Source organism: Brachyistius frenatus, unplaced genomic scaffold (genome assembly GCF_029030835.1).
Source record: "Brachyistius frenatus isolate BFR_SWC_R1_liver_20210118 unplaced genomic scaffold, ASM2903083v1 Contig_260, whole genome shotgun sequence".
Classification (NCBI taxonomy): domain Eukaryota; kingdom Metazoa; phylum Chordata; class Actinopteri; family Embiotocidae; genus Brachyistius; species Brachyistius frenatus.
Window position 1 is genome coordinate 379636 of NW_027210859.1, and position 20365 is coordinate 400000.

The following is a 20365-nucleotide window of genomic DNA, read 5'->3' on the forward strand; positions in this document are numbered from 1 at the left end:
GGTCAAGCTGAGTGTGCCCAAGTCATAAAAATCCCCCATCTCATTATTTGAGCATTTCTCTGGCTGGTGGCAGCGGTGCAGTGCAGTGGAAATGGAATGATATATCGGAGCTGGTCAATAGTCGATCTATAATGACTGTGTTGTTGGGCCTTCACTTTAGAATAATTTATATCCTTGCTGATCAATAACTAATCTTGGGCATAGTCAGTGCTGAAATAAAGAGGAGAATGATGATGGCAGGGGGAGAGGCTCTGCTGGAATGTGTGGGAAACTGATGCCCCCCACCTCCAGCCACACACATAACACACACACACACACACACACACACACACACACACACACACACACACACACACACACACACACACACACACACACACACACACACACACACACACACACACCGACACATATGCAGGTCTCTGCTCCTCCAAGCAGATCATCTGAAAAGTTTGGGCTAGAAGTGTACTTTTTGGAGGGAGATGATTGATTTTGTGTAATAGTATAATTGCTCAGATTTAATTCGTTTACTAAAAACAGGCTTCTAATTATTTTTTGATGTGTTTATGAGTGTCTTACGTGTGTGTGTGTGTGTGTGTGTGTGTGTGTGTGTGTGTGTGTGTGTGTGTGTGTGTGTGTGTGTGTGTGTGTCTGTCTGTCTGTGCATGTTCATACATCTGCATTTCTTTGAGTGCAAACGTGCTCGAGCATGAGTGTGTACATCTCGAGGCATTTTTGTGTGTTTGCGTGTCTTTAGCGGTTGTGTGTGAACGTGTGTGTGTGTGTGTGTGTGTGTGTGTGTGTGTGTGTGTGTGTGTGTGTGTGTGTGTGTGTGTGTGTGTGTGTGTGTGTGTGTGTGTGTGTGTGTGTGTGTGTGTGTTGGCCTGTGGAGCTGAGGGGGCTGAACCCTCTGCCCTCAGATTAGCCCCTGGTTGATAGGATTAGGCTCTAATGACTGGGACTTGGAAGACAAAGGGAGTTTCTGCAAAGAGGCTTAGATATGGAAGAATTAGCAGAAACCTTCCATTGCTCTTTCTTTCTCTCTTTTTCTCTTTCTTGCCTTTCTTCTGCCTTTTTTTTTTTTTTTTTTTTTTACTCCTTCTCTCCCCTCTTCTTCCGTCTTTATGACCTTTCCTCTCATTGTCTCTTGCTTACACTTTGTTTCTGGATGTCTTCTGTCTCTCGTGCTTTCCTTAAACTCTTCCCGTCTGGCCATCTGACGAATGCATGCACTTACAGTATGCACCTGTTAATGTGTTAGAATACAGTACTGCTTTTTGTACATGCATAACAGAGTACATTCCTGATAGAGGAGTTTGTCATCATATTTAAAGTTTAAAAAGTGTTATTTTACTTAGATTTCAGAAGATAGCCGGTGCTGCACCACATTCCTGTGCTCACTCTGACAGGCTGCATTTTACTAGCATTTTTATCAATATAACTCTCGAGTTTGTGTGTAAAGTTATATTTATATTTCAAAATGTTGTATTCAAATTAAAGTTTATCATGTGATAGAACAGGTTATGTATTTATATTGCTTGTAATTCTCCAACTGGTTCTACATCTGGCTTTTCTAAAACATTCCTCGGTACCCAAAGAGCCAATTTGGACTCAAAACTTTATACTTTTATTAAATATATTAAAGAAAAACAATAAGCAGGAGATGATGACAGTGTTGGAAATTCTTTATATTCACGCCAGACAAACGACCACAATCTGAGCTCTCACTGGGAAAACATCTTGAAACCCTTTGATACGATTCAGTGCCGTCAAATCACCGTCGATACCGAGCAGTGCTGCAGTGTCAGTAGCTCTGTTTTTTGGGGTTTTTTTCACGATAGCCATACCCTTATTAGCCTCTTTGCTAAATGGTCTGATGCGCTGAGGCCCTGCTCAGGTTCTAATTGCCCCGGTCTCAGATGCTCTTTTAGAGGAGAGCGCCAGCCGAAACGCAGCACAACAACGGCAAAAGAGAGGGATTTAGGAGATTTTCTGCCAGCTTACGTAAGAAGAGAGGAGAGCGGCGCCTTTTCGGTTGCAGCGAAAGGGGCTGCTTGTGTGTTTATGTGTGCAAAGATAAAACCCATTGGTGGATGAAACCATTAGAGGAGTATTGCTCAATAAGCCTTGGTATTTTAATTTGGTGCAGAGCCTGTGTTGTGTTGTGTTTGGAGAGTCCTGTGTGGGTTGCAGTGCAAGGCTGTGGTAGCGGTTCCTTTGAGGAGGGAAAAGACTCTGAAGGGGTGCATGATGAAGGAGCCCAAAATAAAGGAGGGTGGGGTGGACGTCGAGGTTTGTTTGGGAAGTCATGTATGGTGGTGTGAGTCCGAAGGCTGAGTGTTGGTTTACTGAGCCCCAGCTGGGCTCTAATCCGACTGACTTTCATAAACCTGACTGGGCAGAGCAGGCACAAGTGCTGGCATTAGCACGAAGGAAGCACTGTGAGGTTTTCCACAAGCCAGTCTTCTGTCAGTCTTAATCCAGTTATTGAGCTGTTTATTTAGCCTATTTAGTTTCTTGCCAAAGTCGTCTTAAGTTCATCAGTTAGAAAAATGCAGACGGCCCTATCTGTAACATGGTTTTATCGAGATGTAATTGACCCACTATTCTTTAAAAATAACACGAGGATGGTTAATTTTGCCCTTTTAATTACTCCACAGTTGCCGTTTCTTATCTCATTTTGGAGTAAAACTGTCCCAAATATTCCCGGAAAGGTAATAAAGTGGACACAGTGAGTGACTAATTAGTGGACAAATTTAGCCTGATGTGTTAATACTTTGCTGTGATTCTCGGTGAACAGTTCAAAGCCTGGATGTGGAGGTGGGATCTGTGAACCAGCCTCGGTGCACATGTCAGAGGCCGCCGCATGCAGAAATCCTCAAAGCCAAATCAACTGCATTCATTTACAGTGTAATAACGGTGACATCATGCAGTTTTCCTAACTACCCCCGGAGTTATGTTGGGTCCAATTTGCCCTAAAATGCTTACATACATACACACACACACACACACACACACACACACACACACACACACACACACACACACACACACACACACACACACACACACACACACTCACTCACTTCTCCCCTGCGTCGTACACCCACAGCCTGCTGGCTTTTATCTTGCGCTGGGCACTAGATGAGGACCATATGCAGCCTCAGTGCAATTATAGTGTGGTGAATTGGTAGAACAACAAGAGGGCGTTTTAACGGAGCAGTAAATGCAGGTAAGTCTCTTTATTAAGCCGGATCAGGTTGCACTGATGTTGTCAGCCAGAGACTGACTCCGAGACAGGCTGCGAGTGTGTTTGTAGGTGTGTGTGTGTGTGTTTGTGTTTGCATGCAGGCATATGTCAACGTGTATTTCATGTTCGATAGTTGTCGGTGTGTCAGAGGAAACATTTACCTGTGTTTCTTTGAGGAGCATTAAGTTATGGAAACTGACAATGTGGTTCTCTGCGTGAGCACGTGACATGCGCCCACATAATTTACCTGTCCAAATGTCTGAGCCAAAATTGCATGTGATCCGTAATGGTTTTGAGGATGTGACCCCACCAGACTCTTTTCTACTGCCCGATAGGTCAAAGGTCAATCTCTAAAATGTTTATGCTCAGCCCTGTGATGTTAACTCCCCAGGGAGGATCGGTTTAACCCCCACTTCTCCGAAATCACCAGCAGATTAATATTCCCACGTGTAGAATAATAACAATAAGCCATTACAGTCAGAAAATATTTGTATTTTTTTTATTCCACTTTCTCACAGGGAATGAGTTAAATCCACTTATCTGATACTAAAAGCGTGTTTCAAACAAATACCAAGAGTCAATTTCTGGCTGTGTGCACCATCACGTGTAAACTCCATGTGAGCCTATGAGATGTGAGATTAAGACACTTTAGATGCACGTTTTTGGTCACATGGAAGTAACATTTCAGGAATTGGTGGTAATAACAGGAACCAGGAACATAAACGCTCACTGCAGTGGAAGCTCTGGTGGTTTGGTGGTGAGGAGTGTAATCACTGTGAACATATCAATCCTAACTGATCAGCTCTGTCACTGCTTTCAGATGGAAACATTTTTTTTGTTTTTTTTGCCCCATTCGGAAAAGCTCAAGCGGTCAGCTGCAGCTGCTCCGACTCTCGCTTTGTTGAGTTACAGAACTATTTCGAGTCTGTTTTCCAGTTCAGTTATGATTATTCAAAAGCAGATTGTCTAAACTGAATTGATCTTATATTAACTTTTGCTGAGTGAAAACCTCACTTCAATGAAGGTTTTTTTTTTTTTTTTTTTTTTGTTGTCATAATAATTGAATTTGAGGAGCGTTTGCTGTGTTTTTGAAATAATAATTTTTAAAAAAAATTGTAAATTATCAGATAAATTATGAACGTCACCAAATGTAGAACTACATTTCCAGTGCCGATATTTCTCACTAGGTTACACAATCAGAGCCAAATGAATTTGCTGCATTTCCTGAAGGTTTTTTTTTTTTTAAAGAAACTACAGTGTATATATATATATATATATATATTTATTTGATATAAACATACTGTGCACACATATAAAAGCAATAAAAACAAATGTTTTTTTCACACTTTAATCCTCTGAATCTAGCATTCAATAAAAAGTATATAAACATTAAAGGGTTTTTACACACTATAATAGGACTGTGGGCAGGTATAAGTCTCTATTAATGTATTTGTCATTAGTGATTAACAATATAGTAAAACTCAATTTTAATCATTTAAGTTATGTTGTCTTTGGAGAAGTTAGTTACTGACAACTAAGGAATACTTAAAGCTCATGCAGAGTATGAGCATTTCAGTGCAGTTCACATTAACCCATTACATTCCTGCAGACAGTTTAACTGTCAGAAAAGATTTAATGGAAACAAAGCAATGTATGGTAAAGATCGCAGGTGCAGATCCTTTATGATTCTGGATGTGACAACATAATGACTTTTTTTTTTTTTTTTTTTTCCACCTCAGTAGGCATGCTGTGGCTCTTTGCAATAGAAACCTTCAAATTCACAGGTTCTGCCTGCGTTTAGAAAATTCAAGGATGAAGCAAAAAAAAAAAGAAAAGAAGCAAGATTGAGGAATAATTATCATAGGCAGGTGTGGTATAATGTGTCATAAACAAAGGAAGGAAGAAAGAGCGGCAGAACAAAAGGTATAAAGATAGAAGTGTCAAACATTAGCGCCCGCCAAGTCGTCTGTTGTTGTCATTTGATGGTTATGACACTTGTGATAATTAACAAAAGCTAAGTTGAATACATTCACAATAAATCATGCTACCTTGATTCTTTGACAGTTTGCGTGTGGCTTCAGGAGAACTTTTCACAGAAAACAAGTTTGTGTCTTATTGTTTGAAAAAGCCGTGGTGGATTTTTTTTTTTGTTTTTTTTTTTTTTTTTTAGAAGATAATTGCTTCCATTTACTGCAGCAGAGCCCCAGTTAGTGCACAGCAGAACCAGTCCTCTGCACTTCAGCATATCTCTGACATTTGTTTTTATGACAGGAATTTATGCTTTGAAAGCTTCTTTATTAGGATCCTGAGGGTCGTACAGTGCCAGATTGATCTTAGATGAGTTGATGTGACCACTGACCTCTTCATGAACTTCAGTAGAGATAACTTTGTTTAGTAGGGATGCCAGTAGGTTCACTTGCAACCGCTGCAGTCAATCAGTATGTTTGGTAATCTGATTCAGTGCTGCAGGGATGGACGAGTGCCCCGCTGCTGAACCGGAGTGCACACATCTGACCTGATATGCCAAATATTTGCTCCTGGTTTTATCTCAACATTTCACTTGCTGATTTGAATTTATTTTGAAGTCTGCATCATAACGATCACCAAACCTGCCTTTTTTTCCTTTGGTGTAGTGCCAAGATGTCTCATAACGACAAACCTCAACTGAAGCCATGTTTAGATGAACTGCAGATTTTTCAAAATGCTGACCAACAACTGGAGAACAGCACACGTTTAACATCCTTTCCCTGGTTTTGTGGCTGTTTTAAAACTGATTCTAAGAATCTGTTATTGGTTTTCAAATCAATCGCAGACTCGTGCCTGAATGCCTGCGAGTCTTTTCCTCGTCAGGATGAAGACCAGTAAGGAAGGAGCTTTTAGTGTGCACGGTCCTCAGTTCTGCAACAGTCAGAAGACTTGAAGGCACCACGATCTGATGGCACCTTTTCTAAACTGATATTTTAGCTAGCTCATTTCTAATCTCTTACAGCGCTGCTTCAGTCTCTCTCTTGTTGGATTTAGTTTGATTGAGACAAATCACACGCAACTACAAAAATGTTAGGGATGACACGAGGTCCTTTTATCACCTGTTACCTAATATATTTACTGCATCTTATTACTCTTATTTTAGGTAACTGCTCTTATTTAGGCGATGATATTTCCAGTATCGTTTTTACTGTATTTGTTTGATATTTTTAGTATTTACACATGAAAAGCTTCATAATACAATCTTTCAATCTGTCTATTCCAATTTTTTTTTAATTTTTTTTTAGATTGATTGAAGTTGAATCTGAAAGAAATTCACTATCAACAGGGTGATCTGGTCAAAGATGCAAATGAAAATCTGCAGCTTTTATCACCTTTACTGACATACTGAGTGCTGCACAGTGGTTTAATGGTGTGTGTGTGTGTGTGTGTGTGTGTGTGTGTGTGTGTGTGTGTGTGTGTGTGTGTGTGTGTGTGTGTGTGTGTGTGTGTGTGTGTGTGTGTGTGTGTGTGTGTGTGTGTGTGTGTGTGTGTGTGTGTGTGTGTGTGTGTGTGTGTGTGTGTGTGTGTGTGTGTGTGTGTGCGTGTGTGTGTTTGTTTGTCACAGCTGCATTTCATGGTGACCATGTGTTTACTGCTGCCTGGGAGATACACATCAGCCACAAGCAAAACCCTGGCCGCGGTTAAAGTTTTTATATTCTACCAGCCGCTGTGGCAGGAAAACCGGCCATCATCTGGATGAACGGTGCACTTTGAAAATCCACCGAAAAAGAAGTCGGCGTGACACACTCTGGCAGTAAAGCCGCAGGAAAAAACATCATTATATTTGTTTGAATATAACTTTGAGCTCAAATTCTTTTGCATTATCCTGGACACACAACTTTAAGTTACTATTATTATGTATTTATATTGTGGACACAACAATGTGATACTTAAATTTTAGGAAATAAACAATAAATAAGGACTTGAATTATATTTAATTTATTATAATAATTCATTAATTTAATACGCAAAAAAGTTTGATGTCTCGGTTTAAAATCAGATATAAAATATACCGGGACTCGCACGACCAATCAAAACTCCTGACACTTTTCACACATGTACATACTGTATGTGCAGTTGTACCGGCTGCATGATTGAAATATTGATCCATGAACTTCAGCCAAACATTGCCAGCGCAGACTGAATATATCGTTTTGATTTCCAAAGCTCTTCATATATCTTCTTCCGTATAGCTTGATGCCGGCTGCTTCTCTTCTGGGGGTTTGCTGGTTTATTACCACTAGGCTATGCTCTGCTCCCAGGCCACTCTCCACTCCAGCCTAAACTCACACCACATCCAGGAAAAGATGAGTCTTCACACCTCTTTTCTGCAGCCTTCCCTCACTCCTCCCTTCCTATCGCTGTTTTGTTTTTCTTCTCCCTCCTCCTGGTTTTTACAGCCGAGCTCCGACACCCATCTTTTTTCCACTCGTTCTCTCCTCGTCGCCATCCTTCGTCTCTCTGCTTTGCTGCTCGCCTTTTTTCTCACTTTCCCTCTCTCTCTCTAAGGTGCTGATCAATTCACAGTCTCCCTGGGAGGTGTGAGAACCCCCGCCCCCCCTCCCTCATCCTCACCCTGGATGGTGCGACTGGCCGATATGCATCACCCCTTTACTCTTCCCTCACCCTTCACCCTTCACCCCTGGGGTTTTTCCTGGGTAGAGGGGAGTACATTTGATGATGATGATGATGATGATGATGATGATGATGCTCCTCTTTTGTTTCTCCCTCTGTCCTCCTTTTTTCCACTTCCACCCTGTCTCTTCCTTTCTCTGCAAATGTGTCTGTGACACCATTAGCACACCTGAAATAATAGTGCCTGTGACAAATGCTGCTGCAGGGGTGGGTGAGGGACACCGGGAGAGGTAAGGAGGTGTATGTGTGTGTGACGGAGCGGTTGAGCTCTCTATCTATCTGTGGGGTTAATTCAGACTCAGCAGTCTTTTAGAGCAAAAGTGGAGCTGCTGACCTGCTGGCCGGTGGCACAATGTGAAAATTGACTGGCAGCGTCCAGCACAGTTATTATTACAGGAATCTGCTGTGTGTGTGTGTGTGTGTGTGTGTGTGTGTGTGTGTGTGTGTGTGTGTGTGTGTGTGTGTGTGTGTGTGTGTGTGTGTGTGTGTGCGCGTGCGTGTGCGCTCACTTGGATCTATATGCTTAGAGGTCTATATGCTGTGTGTGTGATTGTGGAATATAGGAAAAGCAGCTGTTTATCACATATGTATCTATAGGTGTGATGCAGGGACGGTAGTGTGACTGTCACATTCAAGCCGCTCTCGTGTCTGTTCGGGTTCAGTTCATTTGCAGTTCTCATCATTAAGCCACATGCTCACATTAATGCAACACCTACGTAACAACTGTTCAGAAATAAAGCAGCAGCAGATTCAATGATATATTTCAAACATATTATGGTTTTACACTTGGTAACATCTTCAAAGCAGATTATAATTCATAAAGCAGCTGAGTGTTGTTTTATTATTAAACCAGATTTTGAATACTTGAAGCTTTGATCTCCTGAGTTCTTGTCTTTATTTGGAATTTGTTTATGTCTGGAGCAGCAGCTGAAATGTTACTTATGTCACGTTGACAGTAAATGAGCAGACCTTGCTTTAATATCAACATTTCATAATTCATGTTAAAATTAAACAAACACATGAAGGGACACACTGGACAGATGAAATTAAAAGCAACACACCAAAATGCAAGTGTCACTTTTACAAGTTTTATTAGCATGTTAAATTATTTACATGTAAATATCGTGAGCAATATGACAAGTAAATTCTTTATAGATTCAAGCAGTATTTAATGCAACACATAAAAGCTGAAAATACTGACAATGCAAGAGAAGTACACATTAATTTTAACAGTGGATTTATATTGCAGAGGTTCAACTTTTTTCATTTTATCTAAATAACCTGAGTCCTCCTGTGTCCCTCTGCACTGCTTGTAATTTCCAACAGCTCCGGTAGAAGGCGCAAATGATTAAGCATTAATGTGTGTGAGAGGCGAGAGCAGCTCAGATCAACGTGTGGGCCAGACTGCAGGATCCAGAAGCATTGAACACTCCCAGAGGAGAGACTTACCTTTGATAAAAAAAAAAAAAAAAAGAAAAGAAAAAGAAAATACAATTGATTTCATGGTTTCAAATTAATATGGCGAGATTATTGTTGTTAATATACCAAAGATGTGAATTTACAAAGACATATTTACCATGACGCTTTAGGCGCCATAACCTCAAGATATATTAGTGTCATTCTTTAAAAGAAAAACATCAATCCTTGGACAAAATAAAATCCCATCCTCCTTTACAATGATGTACAACAACTGTACTGAATATTAAAATAATTTCTACACTTTCATGATCAAGAATTTATCAACTGTGATGGAGAATCAGGGTATAATACATGTGCTCTTCTTATGATGGATTATACACACGTCACCCTCTAGTTTAGCTCATTGGACTAACTTTTGAATCAAATCTGCGAGGCAGGAGAAATCATTTGCTTCCACAAACCCGTGCGCCTTTTTCTTATTGAACAGTTTGGAAGCACAGCGCCTATAAATGCACCCCCAATGAATCCGGCTGGCTGATCTGACAGGCGATAATATACTAGTAGTTTCATCTAATTAGATAAACTGTGAAAACTTTGTGCAGCAGGTCTATGTGCCTGCCTGTGAGCAGCAGCAATGACACAAAGCAGAGAGACTCAGTGGTCCTTTTTATTTTTTTTTTTTTTTTTTTGCAGATCCCAACACGTTTGGGCGCAAAGCTGCGGGGCTGCAAAAAGTTTGACCTTAGTTTGACTCCTCAGGCTGCCAGTTGCTCCTTGTTTTTGTTTTTTTCAAACAGCCGCAGACGAGCAGGGAATGATAGATAGCGGATAGGCAACTAGTCTGACAATGATAGACCTGGATCAGTTTGTTTATTTATTTATTACTCAAAAAACGGCACCTTTTAGAAATTGATATTCACATTTGCGTATTTTTACAACATTTATCTGAACTAGAAATACCCCGTAGTGACTTATAATAGTAATATGTAACTTAGTGAAGAACGTACACCTTAGAGATTGATTTTCAGTATTTAGACATTGAGTTGACTAATGCGCGTGTTTTTGGTGTAAACCAACATAAAGGCTGCAGTCTCTCTTTGTGTCCACTAAGCACGAGTCAGGACGCACAGGCCGTCTAATAACGCTTCCATTTGTTTCGGCAGTCAAACATGCTGTCAATTTGCATTCAGCCGTTTGAAAGTAATACCTGCTGATTTTATTGAAACGACTCAAAGCATTACCGTCATCGCAAAGCGGATTAAGCAGAAGTGACGGTATTTGCCCCCCTGCTCTCGCTCAGGATACCGAAATGCGCTGACCCTCACGAAAGAACAACTCCAGGAGAGAAAGTGGAGCTCCAGTTTGCTTTTATGGATGCTAATTGAAGTAGCTTAATTGCTTTATAATGCCATAGTAGTTATTTTTACAGTGAGCAGGCGCTGACGTGAACTCATTTCATGTTAATTTAGTCTTACTTCTTCTCAATGACTCTGGAATTTACCTTGTGGTACAGTGAGCTGTATTATCCTGTTTGTGTTCCACCAAACCCACAAATTTAGCTGAAAGTGGGTTTAAACTGTAGCATCTCTTTTAATTAAAAATAACTTCCTTTCAAGAAAATATTTATGTGGCATTAATCGCCTTTTAATTATTTACTATGTTGTATAAAAAAAAAAAATAGAAAAACAATGAGAAAAGGAGAGCTTCTACTCACCAATAAATAAGTGAATTAGCAAACTGGACGAGCACAAATCAAGCCAGATTATTATTTGATCCGGTGTGTCTGTGCGTAAAAGTCCGTGCCTCGTGGCTCTCTCCTCTGTCCGCGCCCAGAAGACTCGCCGGCCGGACTGCGGGAGGCTTTGATACTCATTTCATGCCTGTAAAATTGTCCCATCGGATCCCACCGCTCGGGTTTTTTACCACAGGAATCACCGCCGAATGTGTGAAGCCGCATTATCATGTTATGACACCGTTTCTGGCACCGGGGGCAGATGATCGATGACTGGACGCACTGCACCGGGAAAAAAAAAAAAAAAAAAAAACATCAAACAGGCTGTCACCGAGCAGGAACACCTTATGAGCATAATCAGGAGATAATGTGGCTCTTTTACACACTCGCCGTTCACGTGTGATGGGCTGAGAAATAAAAGAAAAGTTGGGTAAACCTGTAGTCCGTGATCACCATGAGGGAAAAACAATCGCAAAACCAAACAAATATTCTTTTGAAATTTCTGGAAATCTTTAATGAATGCTCGTACTTTAAAACTAATAATATCCACGTTGTTCCGTTTTGGTATTTCTCCATATGCCATGAAATATCTCATTAATATTTCATGCAGATCTTGCGGTAGTTAAACTCCTTTCTTAATTAAAGAAAAGATCAACTAAATGAAATAAGATTCGTACCTCTTTATATCCTGGCGAGGACTCAGATATAACGAGAGAAAGTTGTAAATTATAACTATTTGTTTAATTTATGACCACATATTATTCAATGATATCATTACTTTTTTTTTCTTGAAATTCCTCGATAATCCAAGTTTGCCTCCATAAATTAAAGTTCATCAATATTTGACTAAACTTTTATAATATCTGTACGGCAAACCGTGAAAACTCAAGTGAAATGTGAAAAAGTAGAATTTACTGACTGTGAGAACAGAAAGGTGATCAGATCTGAACGTGAGTGCAGGTCTGTTTGGTTTTGAGAAGTTTAGTGAAAGTCTGAGCGTACTTAGAAGTAAAGTCAGTCAGAGATGTGGAAATTCGTGTGTGTGTGTGTGTGTGTGTGTGTGTGTGTGTGTGTGTGTGTGTGTGTGTGCGTGCGCGCGCCTGTGTGTGTGTGTGTGTGAGAGAGAGAGAGAAAGAGAAAGAGAAATGTCTTAGTCTAATATTCAGCGTTTTTCCCTGAAATGACACCGTAGAAGCTGACAGCAGCGCGAGGTGTGTGTATTCTGGTCTCGGACGATGTTTAGTTTTTGTGCCTCCTCGCGATTGTGGCCTAAAACCGATCAATCAGCTCCGGATCGATCATGTGGGGAACCAATAGGGGGCTCCCATCCCTGTGCCTGCCTGCCATTGGCCAGCCCGGGCAGACTGGAGCGACCCATTCGGCGCTGCTGTGGGGGAGAGGGACGGACAACATAAACTGTGACATAAAAAAGATGCCTTGAAAGCCATACTGTAATATTTTAAATGACTTATGTCAGCTTTCAGACCACAACCAAGTGTCAATATGTGGATTAATCACGCTGCTTTTCCTTAAATAACAATCAATGCTCCAATTAAATATAGACTTCCCTCCCAAATAACTTTGGGAAAGTTGTTTTTATTATCTCCGTTTTTTATTTTGGAGTCCACACTTTTCCAAGCTTTTTATAGGCTGTGGGATTTACATTCTAAAATCTCATATACATGAATACAAACATGAAGCATAGAGGCAGTTCAGAAGGTGATAGTGAGCTACAAGAGGCCCACAACCTGCAAAACATGGATGTTTGGCTACAACCTACACTGGATATCACGTAGACATGATGATGGCAGCCTTGAAGCTTAACTTGACTCCAAAACTGTTATTATTAAGTAGTCTCAGGCTTATTTTTGACTACAGTTTATATTTCATAGCAGAAATGTAATTATTGATTATAAAGTCATGGCCGGTTAATTCAGGCCACATAAGCTCTTAATTACATACCTTACAATAACTCACATCAGAGTTGAAAGTTGGTTCAATAAGTCGTTTGTAAACTGTTTACATATAGAGAAGTTGATGCTGAGCGCGTAAATCCCCAAATTCGCATGTTTCAGTGTTCCAGACTGGAGACTGAAGTCAGTTTGTGAAGGATGAGACATGAAGCTGGAGTCATAGGTGGATATTCTGTGTTTATGCCAGTGTTGTTCCAGCTCGCAGTGCGGCTGGCTGGGCTCACAGGGTCCTCCCACCCCCCCTCCTCTACGCACGACTTGCTGCAGCCCGGTGCGTTGTGTAAGACGCGACCTGTTATGGCCACCACTACTTCCGGGTTTCAGCAGTCTGGTCCAGATCCTCCGCTCCTCCTCAGCTCAACACACACATCCATTGTACACAAACGGGCTGGCGGCTCCCGCATACACACGCACTCACACACATACAGACACATACACGCACACACACGCACAGCATCGATCGTGGCTCCTTTAAGAAAGCCTAAGCCAGAATTATCACCCCACCTCCTCTTGATCTCCTCTAGACGCTTTTGCATAAGAAAATCAAGCCGGGAGCCGAGAGTGATCAAAGAAAACCAGAGGAGAGCTGCTTCATTTTTTAACTGTGATTGTTACCATTAACATTTAGGTGGTGCCGATCCCGTGGAGACGCGCGTCGGACCATCATTCATCCGGTACTTTTGACAAGCCCTCGCGTTTTGACTGACAGGCGGAGTGGCGAAAAGCCATGAGAGTCGCCAGTTTTGTTTGAGGGGCTATTTTATTTTCATCCTGGTTTTGGAAAAGGAGCCCGGCGCCGCTGCCCCGAGGATAGCCGAGGACCTATTCGCCGCGCCTGGGCTAAACTTGCACAGAAAGCGGGAGCTGGCTTCACCGTTCCGTGGAGAAAAAAAAAAGGCATACGGGATTTTGGCTGAAACATCTTCTCATTTACTCGGATTTTCTTTCTTTATTTCGTCTCCACCCTGGCCTCAGAGGGGATTTATCTAAACTGAAAGGACGACCAGGGAGTGAGGAGGGTTATGGCGCAACGGGTACGTAGGGCAATCCCCCCCCCTAAAAAAAAAGTTTCTCTAAGTCTACCGCGCTTGAATGCAATGCTGCACTGTAACGTGGCTTAATGACACGCATACCCACACGGACACTCGCGGCGAGAGTTTCTGTCGTCTTCCTGACACATGGAGACACAATTTCATGTTTGGCGTCTTTTGGCACGGTATTACGCACGGCCGCACTCGTTTGCTCCACAAACTGGCCCACTGAGGGACATTGGAAGCGTGATCGTATCTCACATCGGCTATGTTTTTTAGATTAGTTATGACAGGCCAGTTACTGGAAGCGAAATGGGGGAGGGCATAGAGGCAAAACAAATCCCCACATTTCTCTCTTGGCTCTTTCGTCAAGATTTCATATCGAGAATTTAAGAGTAAAACAAAAATTCTACCGTCACTTCTTCTGCATCACTCGACTGTACATCGTGAATTGCACGAAAACATGTAAAATTAGCATAAATGCCAGTGAGGCAGTTTTTAGGAATGAGGTGATGACAAATGCTTTGATTCATACACTCCAGGACTGCCTCAGAACAGCGGCTGGATCTCCACACGGATAGTAAACAGTGTAAAAAGCAGAGATGTTAGGGACACTGGACACATTTAGCTGCTTAGTTTGGCACTGGAGCTGCACCACGCTGGGGTTTGCACCTCTTTGCCTTTAGGGTCGAAATGTTCAGCTTTAAGTGATAATGCATTTTACTCTTTCCCCGGCACTTGTTTGTCACATCAAGCGAGCACTATCAATAATTCAAGTCTATTTTTTTTGTGTGTGTGTGTTAAAAGAAGCAAACCTCAAATAAAGATTTTTTTTTATTATTTTTTTTTTCTAAATTTGAGCTTAGACCTGAAGCAGCCGAGTTTTAACAGAACCAACAGCGTCTTTAATAACTACAACAGCGTAAAAGACGAGGCTCCATTATTCAAATCCAAACTGACACGTGAAAAAAAAAAAGTTTGAATTTTCAACTCCGGTGAAACATCGCCTGGAATAGACAACACGCGTTTTTACTTGCGTTTGTTGCACGCACTAATTATAGTGTGCTTGATGGGTAATAACATGCTGCACAATTATGAGCCTTTAAAATTAGAGAGCACTGCAATTAAAAAGTTTAAGACATTTGTTGTAGTATAAAGTGAAAACACAACACGCCGGGCTCGTGCTGTTAAAACCCCAACAACTCTCTAGTTAATGATAATAATAATAACAATAACTGATCCGTGTTCCTATAGTGTTTTGTACTCCCAGTAATTTTGAACATATTGAATAATTAATCTGCATTTGGGCTTCAAGAGTGAGTTTGAGTAAGTTTACACTCCAGAATAATCATTGTAGTTTTCTTATTGTAAACAATGTCCTGCTTAACAAACCCCAGACTTCAGTCTTTAAAACTTTTCTGAAGAAGAAATTAAACCACTGCGGCGATTTATTCCTCTTGTTTTCCATGTGTTGTAAGTGACAGGTTTTTGACAGAAAGTAGAGAGCAGCTCGGTGCACTTGTATGTGGAAACTCATTTTAATTAAGGAAAATGTTGAAACGCGTCTATTGGTTTTTGTAAATTAATCAATAATTTCGCGCCGTTGGCAAAATTAAATTTGTCTCCTTTTTAAAAGAAGAAAAACAAAACTTAAAGTGTCAACTCTTTCAACTTAACACTTTCTTCCCGACTTGATGTTTAATAGCAAAGTTTTAATCAGAGTCTGACATATGGTCTGATCCGTTCTTGTGCATGTGTATTCACTGTGGACCCGCGTGTTTGTTGTGTGCAGTACGAAGACTTGCCCCACTACGGGATGGACGGTGTGGGCATCCCGACCACCATGTACGGAGACCCGCACGGCGCCCGGTCCATGCAGGCGGTGCACCTCAACCACGGTCCCCAGCTGCACTCTCACCAGTACCCGCACACCGCCCACACCAACACCATGCCTCCCAGCATGGGCTCCTCCGTTAACGACGCTCTCAAGAGAGATAAAGACGCTATATACGGGTAGGTGGGAGCCTCCGGCCCGTGGGGAAGCTCAGTCTTTGGAGGGCAGGCGTGTATCCAGGCCCTGGAGGGGGGGGCAATCGGGCTTGTGGTGCAAAATCAGTCCCGTTAACACGAACAAACACCGGCTCTGACTGAGCCCGGGACAGCAACGTGTCCCGGGTAATTGTTTCAGCAAAAACACTGGCGCTCAAACTGCTGCAGAGGCGCTGAGAAGGAGAGTGTTTGCACGGGCTTTTTGTTGTTCTTTTAATTTTTGCACAATTTGGAATATTCTGCTTTTGAAGTCAGTCACGTTTCTGCTGCGTAAACGTTTAAAAATACTGAAGGAGCAAAAAGAAATACAGTTTTTTCTACTTATGGAGAGTCTTTCGTGGATGTCCCGTTGCTCATTTCACTGACATTTGTATTTTTAATTTTAGGAATAATTATGAGACAAGTCTGCTTTAAGTAAAACTCCACCTTTTTTTTTTTTTTTTTTTTGCAGTATGTTTATTCTTTTTCGTCGTCTTTTTTTTTTTTACAATTTACTTTGCGTAGTTGTTTTTTTTTTTTGGAAGGTTCATCGTTTATTAGGAGCAAAATAATTACCTTCTCTGTTTTAACCGTTTTAATTAATTGTGTTAATATGCCACGCTTCAGCAAATTAAGAAATATATAATGTTTAAAGGAAATCCCACAAACGCATATCATTTATTAATTTGCAGGAGTTAATTAAAAATTCTAAGAATGATGTTTTCAGGGTGACTGAACACGCCAGTAACAGTTTCACCGTCTCCTGCCACTCCGACACAACTTTAGGAGTCGTATTGTTCCCGTGCGCATTACCAGGCTGCACGTATTTACTTTATAGACTTAAACAATAAATGACAAACAAATGTGCGCACAACCGCCTGCAGTCTCCACACACACACACACACACACGCCTGTGGTCCAAACGGAGACCTGTGCAAGAAATTGTTTGACAGACTCTAAAGCTTTTATGCTATTAGGCGCGCCTAGATTTAATCACAGAAGTCTGCCCGCTGTTTGCAGCCTTTCTCCGAGCCTCTGCATAATATAATAGCATGGGGCTGCAGCAGCAGTCCCCATGGGCGAGTTGTTGAAGAGTAGCATGGCTGGCTAAATCTAGCCTGGAGTAGTCTTGACCCCGGCGCTGTTCTCTCTGGTGACATTTGCTATTGTGTGTGTTCCCAGGCACCCCCTGTTCCCCTTGCTTGCACTGATTTTTGAGAAATGTGAATTAGCGACTTGCACCCCCAGAGAGCCCGGGGTGGCGGGAGGAGACGTCTGTTCATCGGAATCTTTCAATGAAGACATAGCTGTGTTTGCAAAACAGGTCAGGAAAGTTTGACTGTTGTAATGTGCATGCTCGGGCTAGTTGAGCTCCTTCCTGCATGTCCAAAGTGTGGGAGCTCTGACTTTTGTGAGTAAAGTTAACTCTGCAGTGAAAGAAAAAAAACAAAACACGTTCACTCATCAAACAAAAGTCATTTAAAAAAAAAAAAAAAAAAGAGAAAAAAAAAGCTTTCATTTAGTGTATTTGCTGTGTGCAAATAAATAATTAATGCTGCATTATTTAATGCTTCTTGTGTTTTAATTTAATCTTGCATTATATTTTATTGATAAGATTTATTTTATATTCATATATTTAATGAAAATGTTTTGATTTTTAGATTCGGGCAGAAAAACCTTTATTTTCATCGAATCCAGAGCTGGATAATCTGGTAAGATACATATTTTTAATTTTGAAAATGTGATTTCACACAATATTTTTTGAATGTACCAGCTGTCGTTGGGATGTTTAGTGGCGGGCCGTTCGTCTGTCACGGAGCCACGTGCTGCTGAAAAGTTAAAGCAGGATTACAGATGATGTTCCTCTTTTTGGGCCGTTTGATATCACGATGGCCCCCGGTTGTATCTGCACATGAAGGGCCGCTGTTAGACAGCTGTCACACACCTTTGAACTCTGCCTGGAAAGTTATTCTATTCATTCCCTTCACTTTGCACAGTTTGATACTTTAAATGTAGAGTAACGCTTTCCTCACCACTAGTTGGTGGCTAATAGATCTCTGACTCTGAGGCTTATTGCAGCTTCAGTCTGTACTGTATGCCTGCTCTCCATATTGTAATAACATCCAAGTTTAATATCAGTTCCACATAAAATCCATTCATATGAATATTTTCCTCATCTGCAGTTACTTGTATTGAGAAAAACGCGTCTGTTTAATATCAAGAGATGTGAACAGCTCATTTTTTATTGTTATTTTAATTTTTCAGATGATTCAAGCCATTCAAGTTTTACGATTTCATCTTCTGGAGCTGGAGAAGGTAATATTCTCTCACCATTTTCTGTCCAGTGTACCACTTCAGACCTATGGGCTTTATTTGCATAAATGTATTTTTGCTAGTCGGTTATAATTAGCGTCAAAATCAATCATGGGGCCATTTCTCTTCCGCGTTTAATCACGACGCAAGCTGTTACAACTGGAACGGATATCTCTGTGCCCAAATCTCCCCCATGTTTTAATGAAGTTTAATGCTGGCAGAAATTGCATGCAAGGTGAAACATATAGGCGAACTTTGTGGGTTTTTAGAAATGATTCTTTGTGGAGGGCAAAAGGCCCCAGGCAGCCATCTGTGGATGGAGGGAGTAGTGGGTGTAAAACTATGATTTGTCTCTGGATCAGATGGACTGCAGTACTCTGTGCAGTCAACTTTAACCTAGACAATATCTGAAACACGATCAAAGCTGTTAAAAGTTTTTGAGTTTTTGAAGTTATCTGTGCGCGCACTGCTTTTCCGACAGATCTTGCAGTGTGTAACGCGGGTTGCAGATGAAAGCTGCACTGTATGTTGTGCAGCCTTAAAGGAAACTCGCTAAATAAAGTTTATGATGGAGAGCAGCTCTTTGTTTTTCTGCCCGTGCAGCTGACATTTCTCGTGCAGTGGGATGCGCCACATTGGCAGTGATAATGTAATAAGGAGACAAAATTAAACAGTTTACCTTAAATGTCAGTCAAGCGGGTCACCCTCCTCTAATGGCCACTACCCGGGGCACCGATGATGAATTTAACACGGGTGTTGAGTGTGTTGTCGCCTCTGAGCCCTCTTGTCACTGTCAATTTTCGAGGATATCTCTATTTTGAGAGGAGAAAAAAATAAACTTGCTATCAGATTCTGCACAGAGCCCACTGGCGCTGCATTTCAAGGCTCGGGAAATGGACACACTTCAGCCTGAATGAGTCGAAACTGACCTTATTTCAGTTTTAATAATTTCAGAGCAAAGATTAAGCAACATTAAAAACTTTTTGGGAGCTAAATAATGAAATGAAATTTGAGTTTTTGACCGCCTTAAATACATTTTTTATCACAAAAGAACAATATGTTGTCAGTGATTAGTCATCACTTCACGTTAGCTCTTATAAGTAATAAATTGAATATTCAGATATTTTATATGCAGTGCTGTGATCTTCCGTTCTGCCAAATTGCTTAAAAACTCTTGAGGGCACACTGGGATGTGAAAGGGGTGGGAGTCGGGGCGATGTTGTGACTGCACATAGCACTGTTGTTTGACGATGTCCCTTTTGGGTGAGTGTGTGACATCTCTGCCTCCTCTCCCCATAGGTACACGAGCTGTGTGATAATTTCTGTCACCGGTACATCAGCTGCTTGAAAGGCAAGATGCCCATCGACTTGGTCATAGACGACAGAGAGGGCGGGTCCAAATCAGACAACGAGGAAATCACAAGATCGGTGGCCCTAGATCAGGTACATCTCTCCGTCTGTCTGTCTGTCTCTGTGTGTGTGTGTGTGTGTGTGTGTGTGTGTGTGTGTGTCTCTCTCTCTCTCTCTCTCTCTGTGTGTGTGTGTGTGTGTGTGTGTGTGTGTGTGTGTGTCTCTGTCTGTGTGTGTTCTCGCTGTTGGCTATTCAGCTATTCTGGGTCAGTACTCCGCTGCGCTGTTATTTGCATATGATTAAGGCCATTTTACATTCCATCCATCGGAATGAAAAAATTTCTGAATAATGTTGCTATTATTGGCCCATTAAGACTTGAACCCGAAACCGACCTGGGAAGATTAGCTCGAAAAAGCATCGCCATAAACTTGACCTGTTTCATGTCGATTTTAATTTACTGCCTCTCTCTCCATTTTTCTCTCCCCTCTTCCTCTCTTTGAACGTAAACGAATGTTATCAGCTCCTCGGTGTTGTGCTGCCCAGGAGAGAGCAGCAGCAGCAGCAGCATGGGCTGCAGACTGTGGTTTAGATGCTTTGGTTTCTCCA

General features: G+C 41.4%; 1 protein-coding gene and 1 long non-coding RNA gene across 3 annotated transcripts in view; one reads left to right on the plus strand and one right to left on the minus strand.

Annotated features, from left to right (window-relative positions):
• Positions 1–8947: 8947 nt before the first annotated feature.
• On the minus strand, positions 8948–12150 carry LOC138634406 (uncharacterized). 2 transcript variants are annotated; one of them, XR_011311973.1, is made up of 3 exons: positions 11741–12150; positions 11046–11345; positions 8948–9361 (listed from the first exon to the last, which is right to left on the minus strand). It is a non-coding gene; the product is annotated as an uncharacterized lncRNA (long non-coding RNA). The 2 variants fall into 2 exon arrangements; XR_011311972.1 differs by having other exon boundaries at positions 11046–12150.
• Positions 12151–13375: 1225 nt separating this feature from the next.
• Positions 13376–20365, plus strand: part of LOC138634401 (homeobox protein Meis1) — a 76990-nt gene continuing 70000 nt past the window's right edge. Inside the window, exons 1-6 of the mRNA XM_069721308.1 lie at positions 13376–14070; positions 15860–16080; positions 17278–17419; positions 17757–17807; positions 18361–18411; positions 19708–19851. Of these exons, the coding sequence (XP_069577409.1) occupies positions 14059–14070; positions 15860–16080; positions 17278–17419; positions 17757–17807; positions 18361–18411; positions 19708–19851 (621 nt within the window). The 5' untranslated portion in view covers positions 13376–14058. The remainder of the gene's footprint in view (positions 14071–15859; positions 16081–17277; positions 17420–17756; positions 17808–18360; positions 18412–19707; positions 19852–20365) is intronic.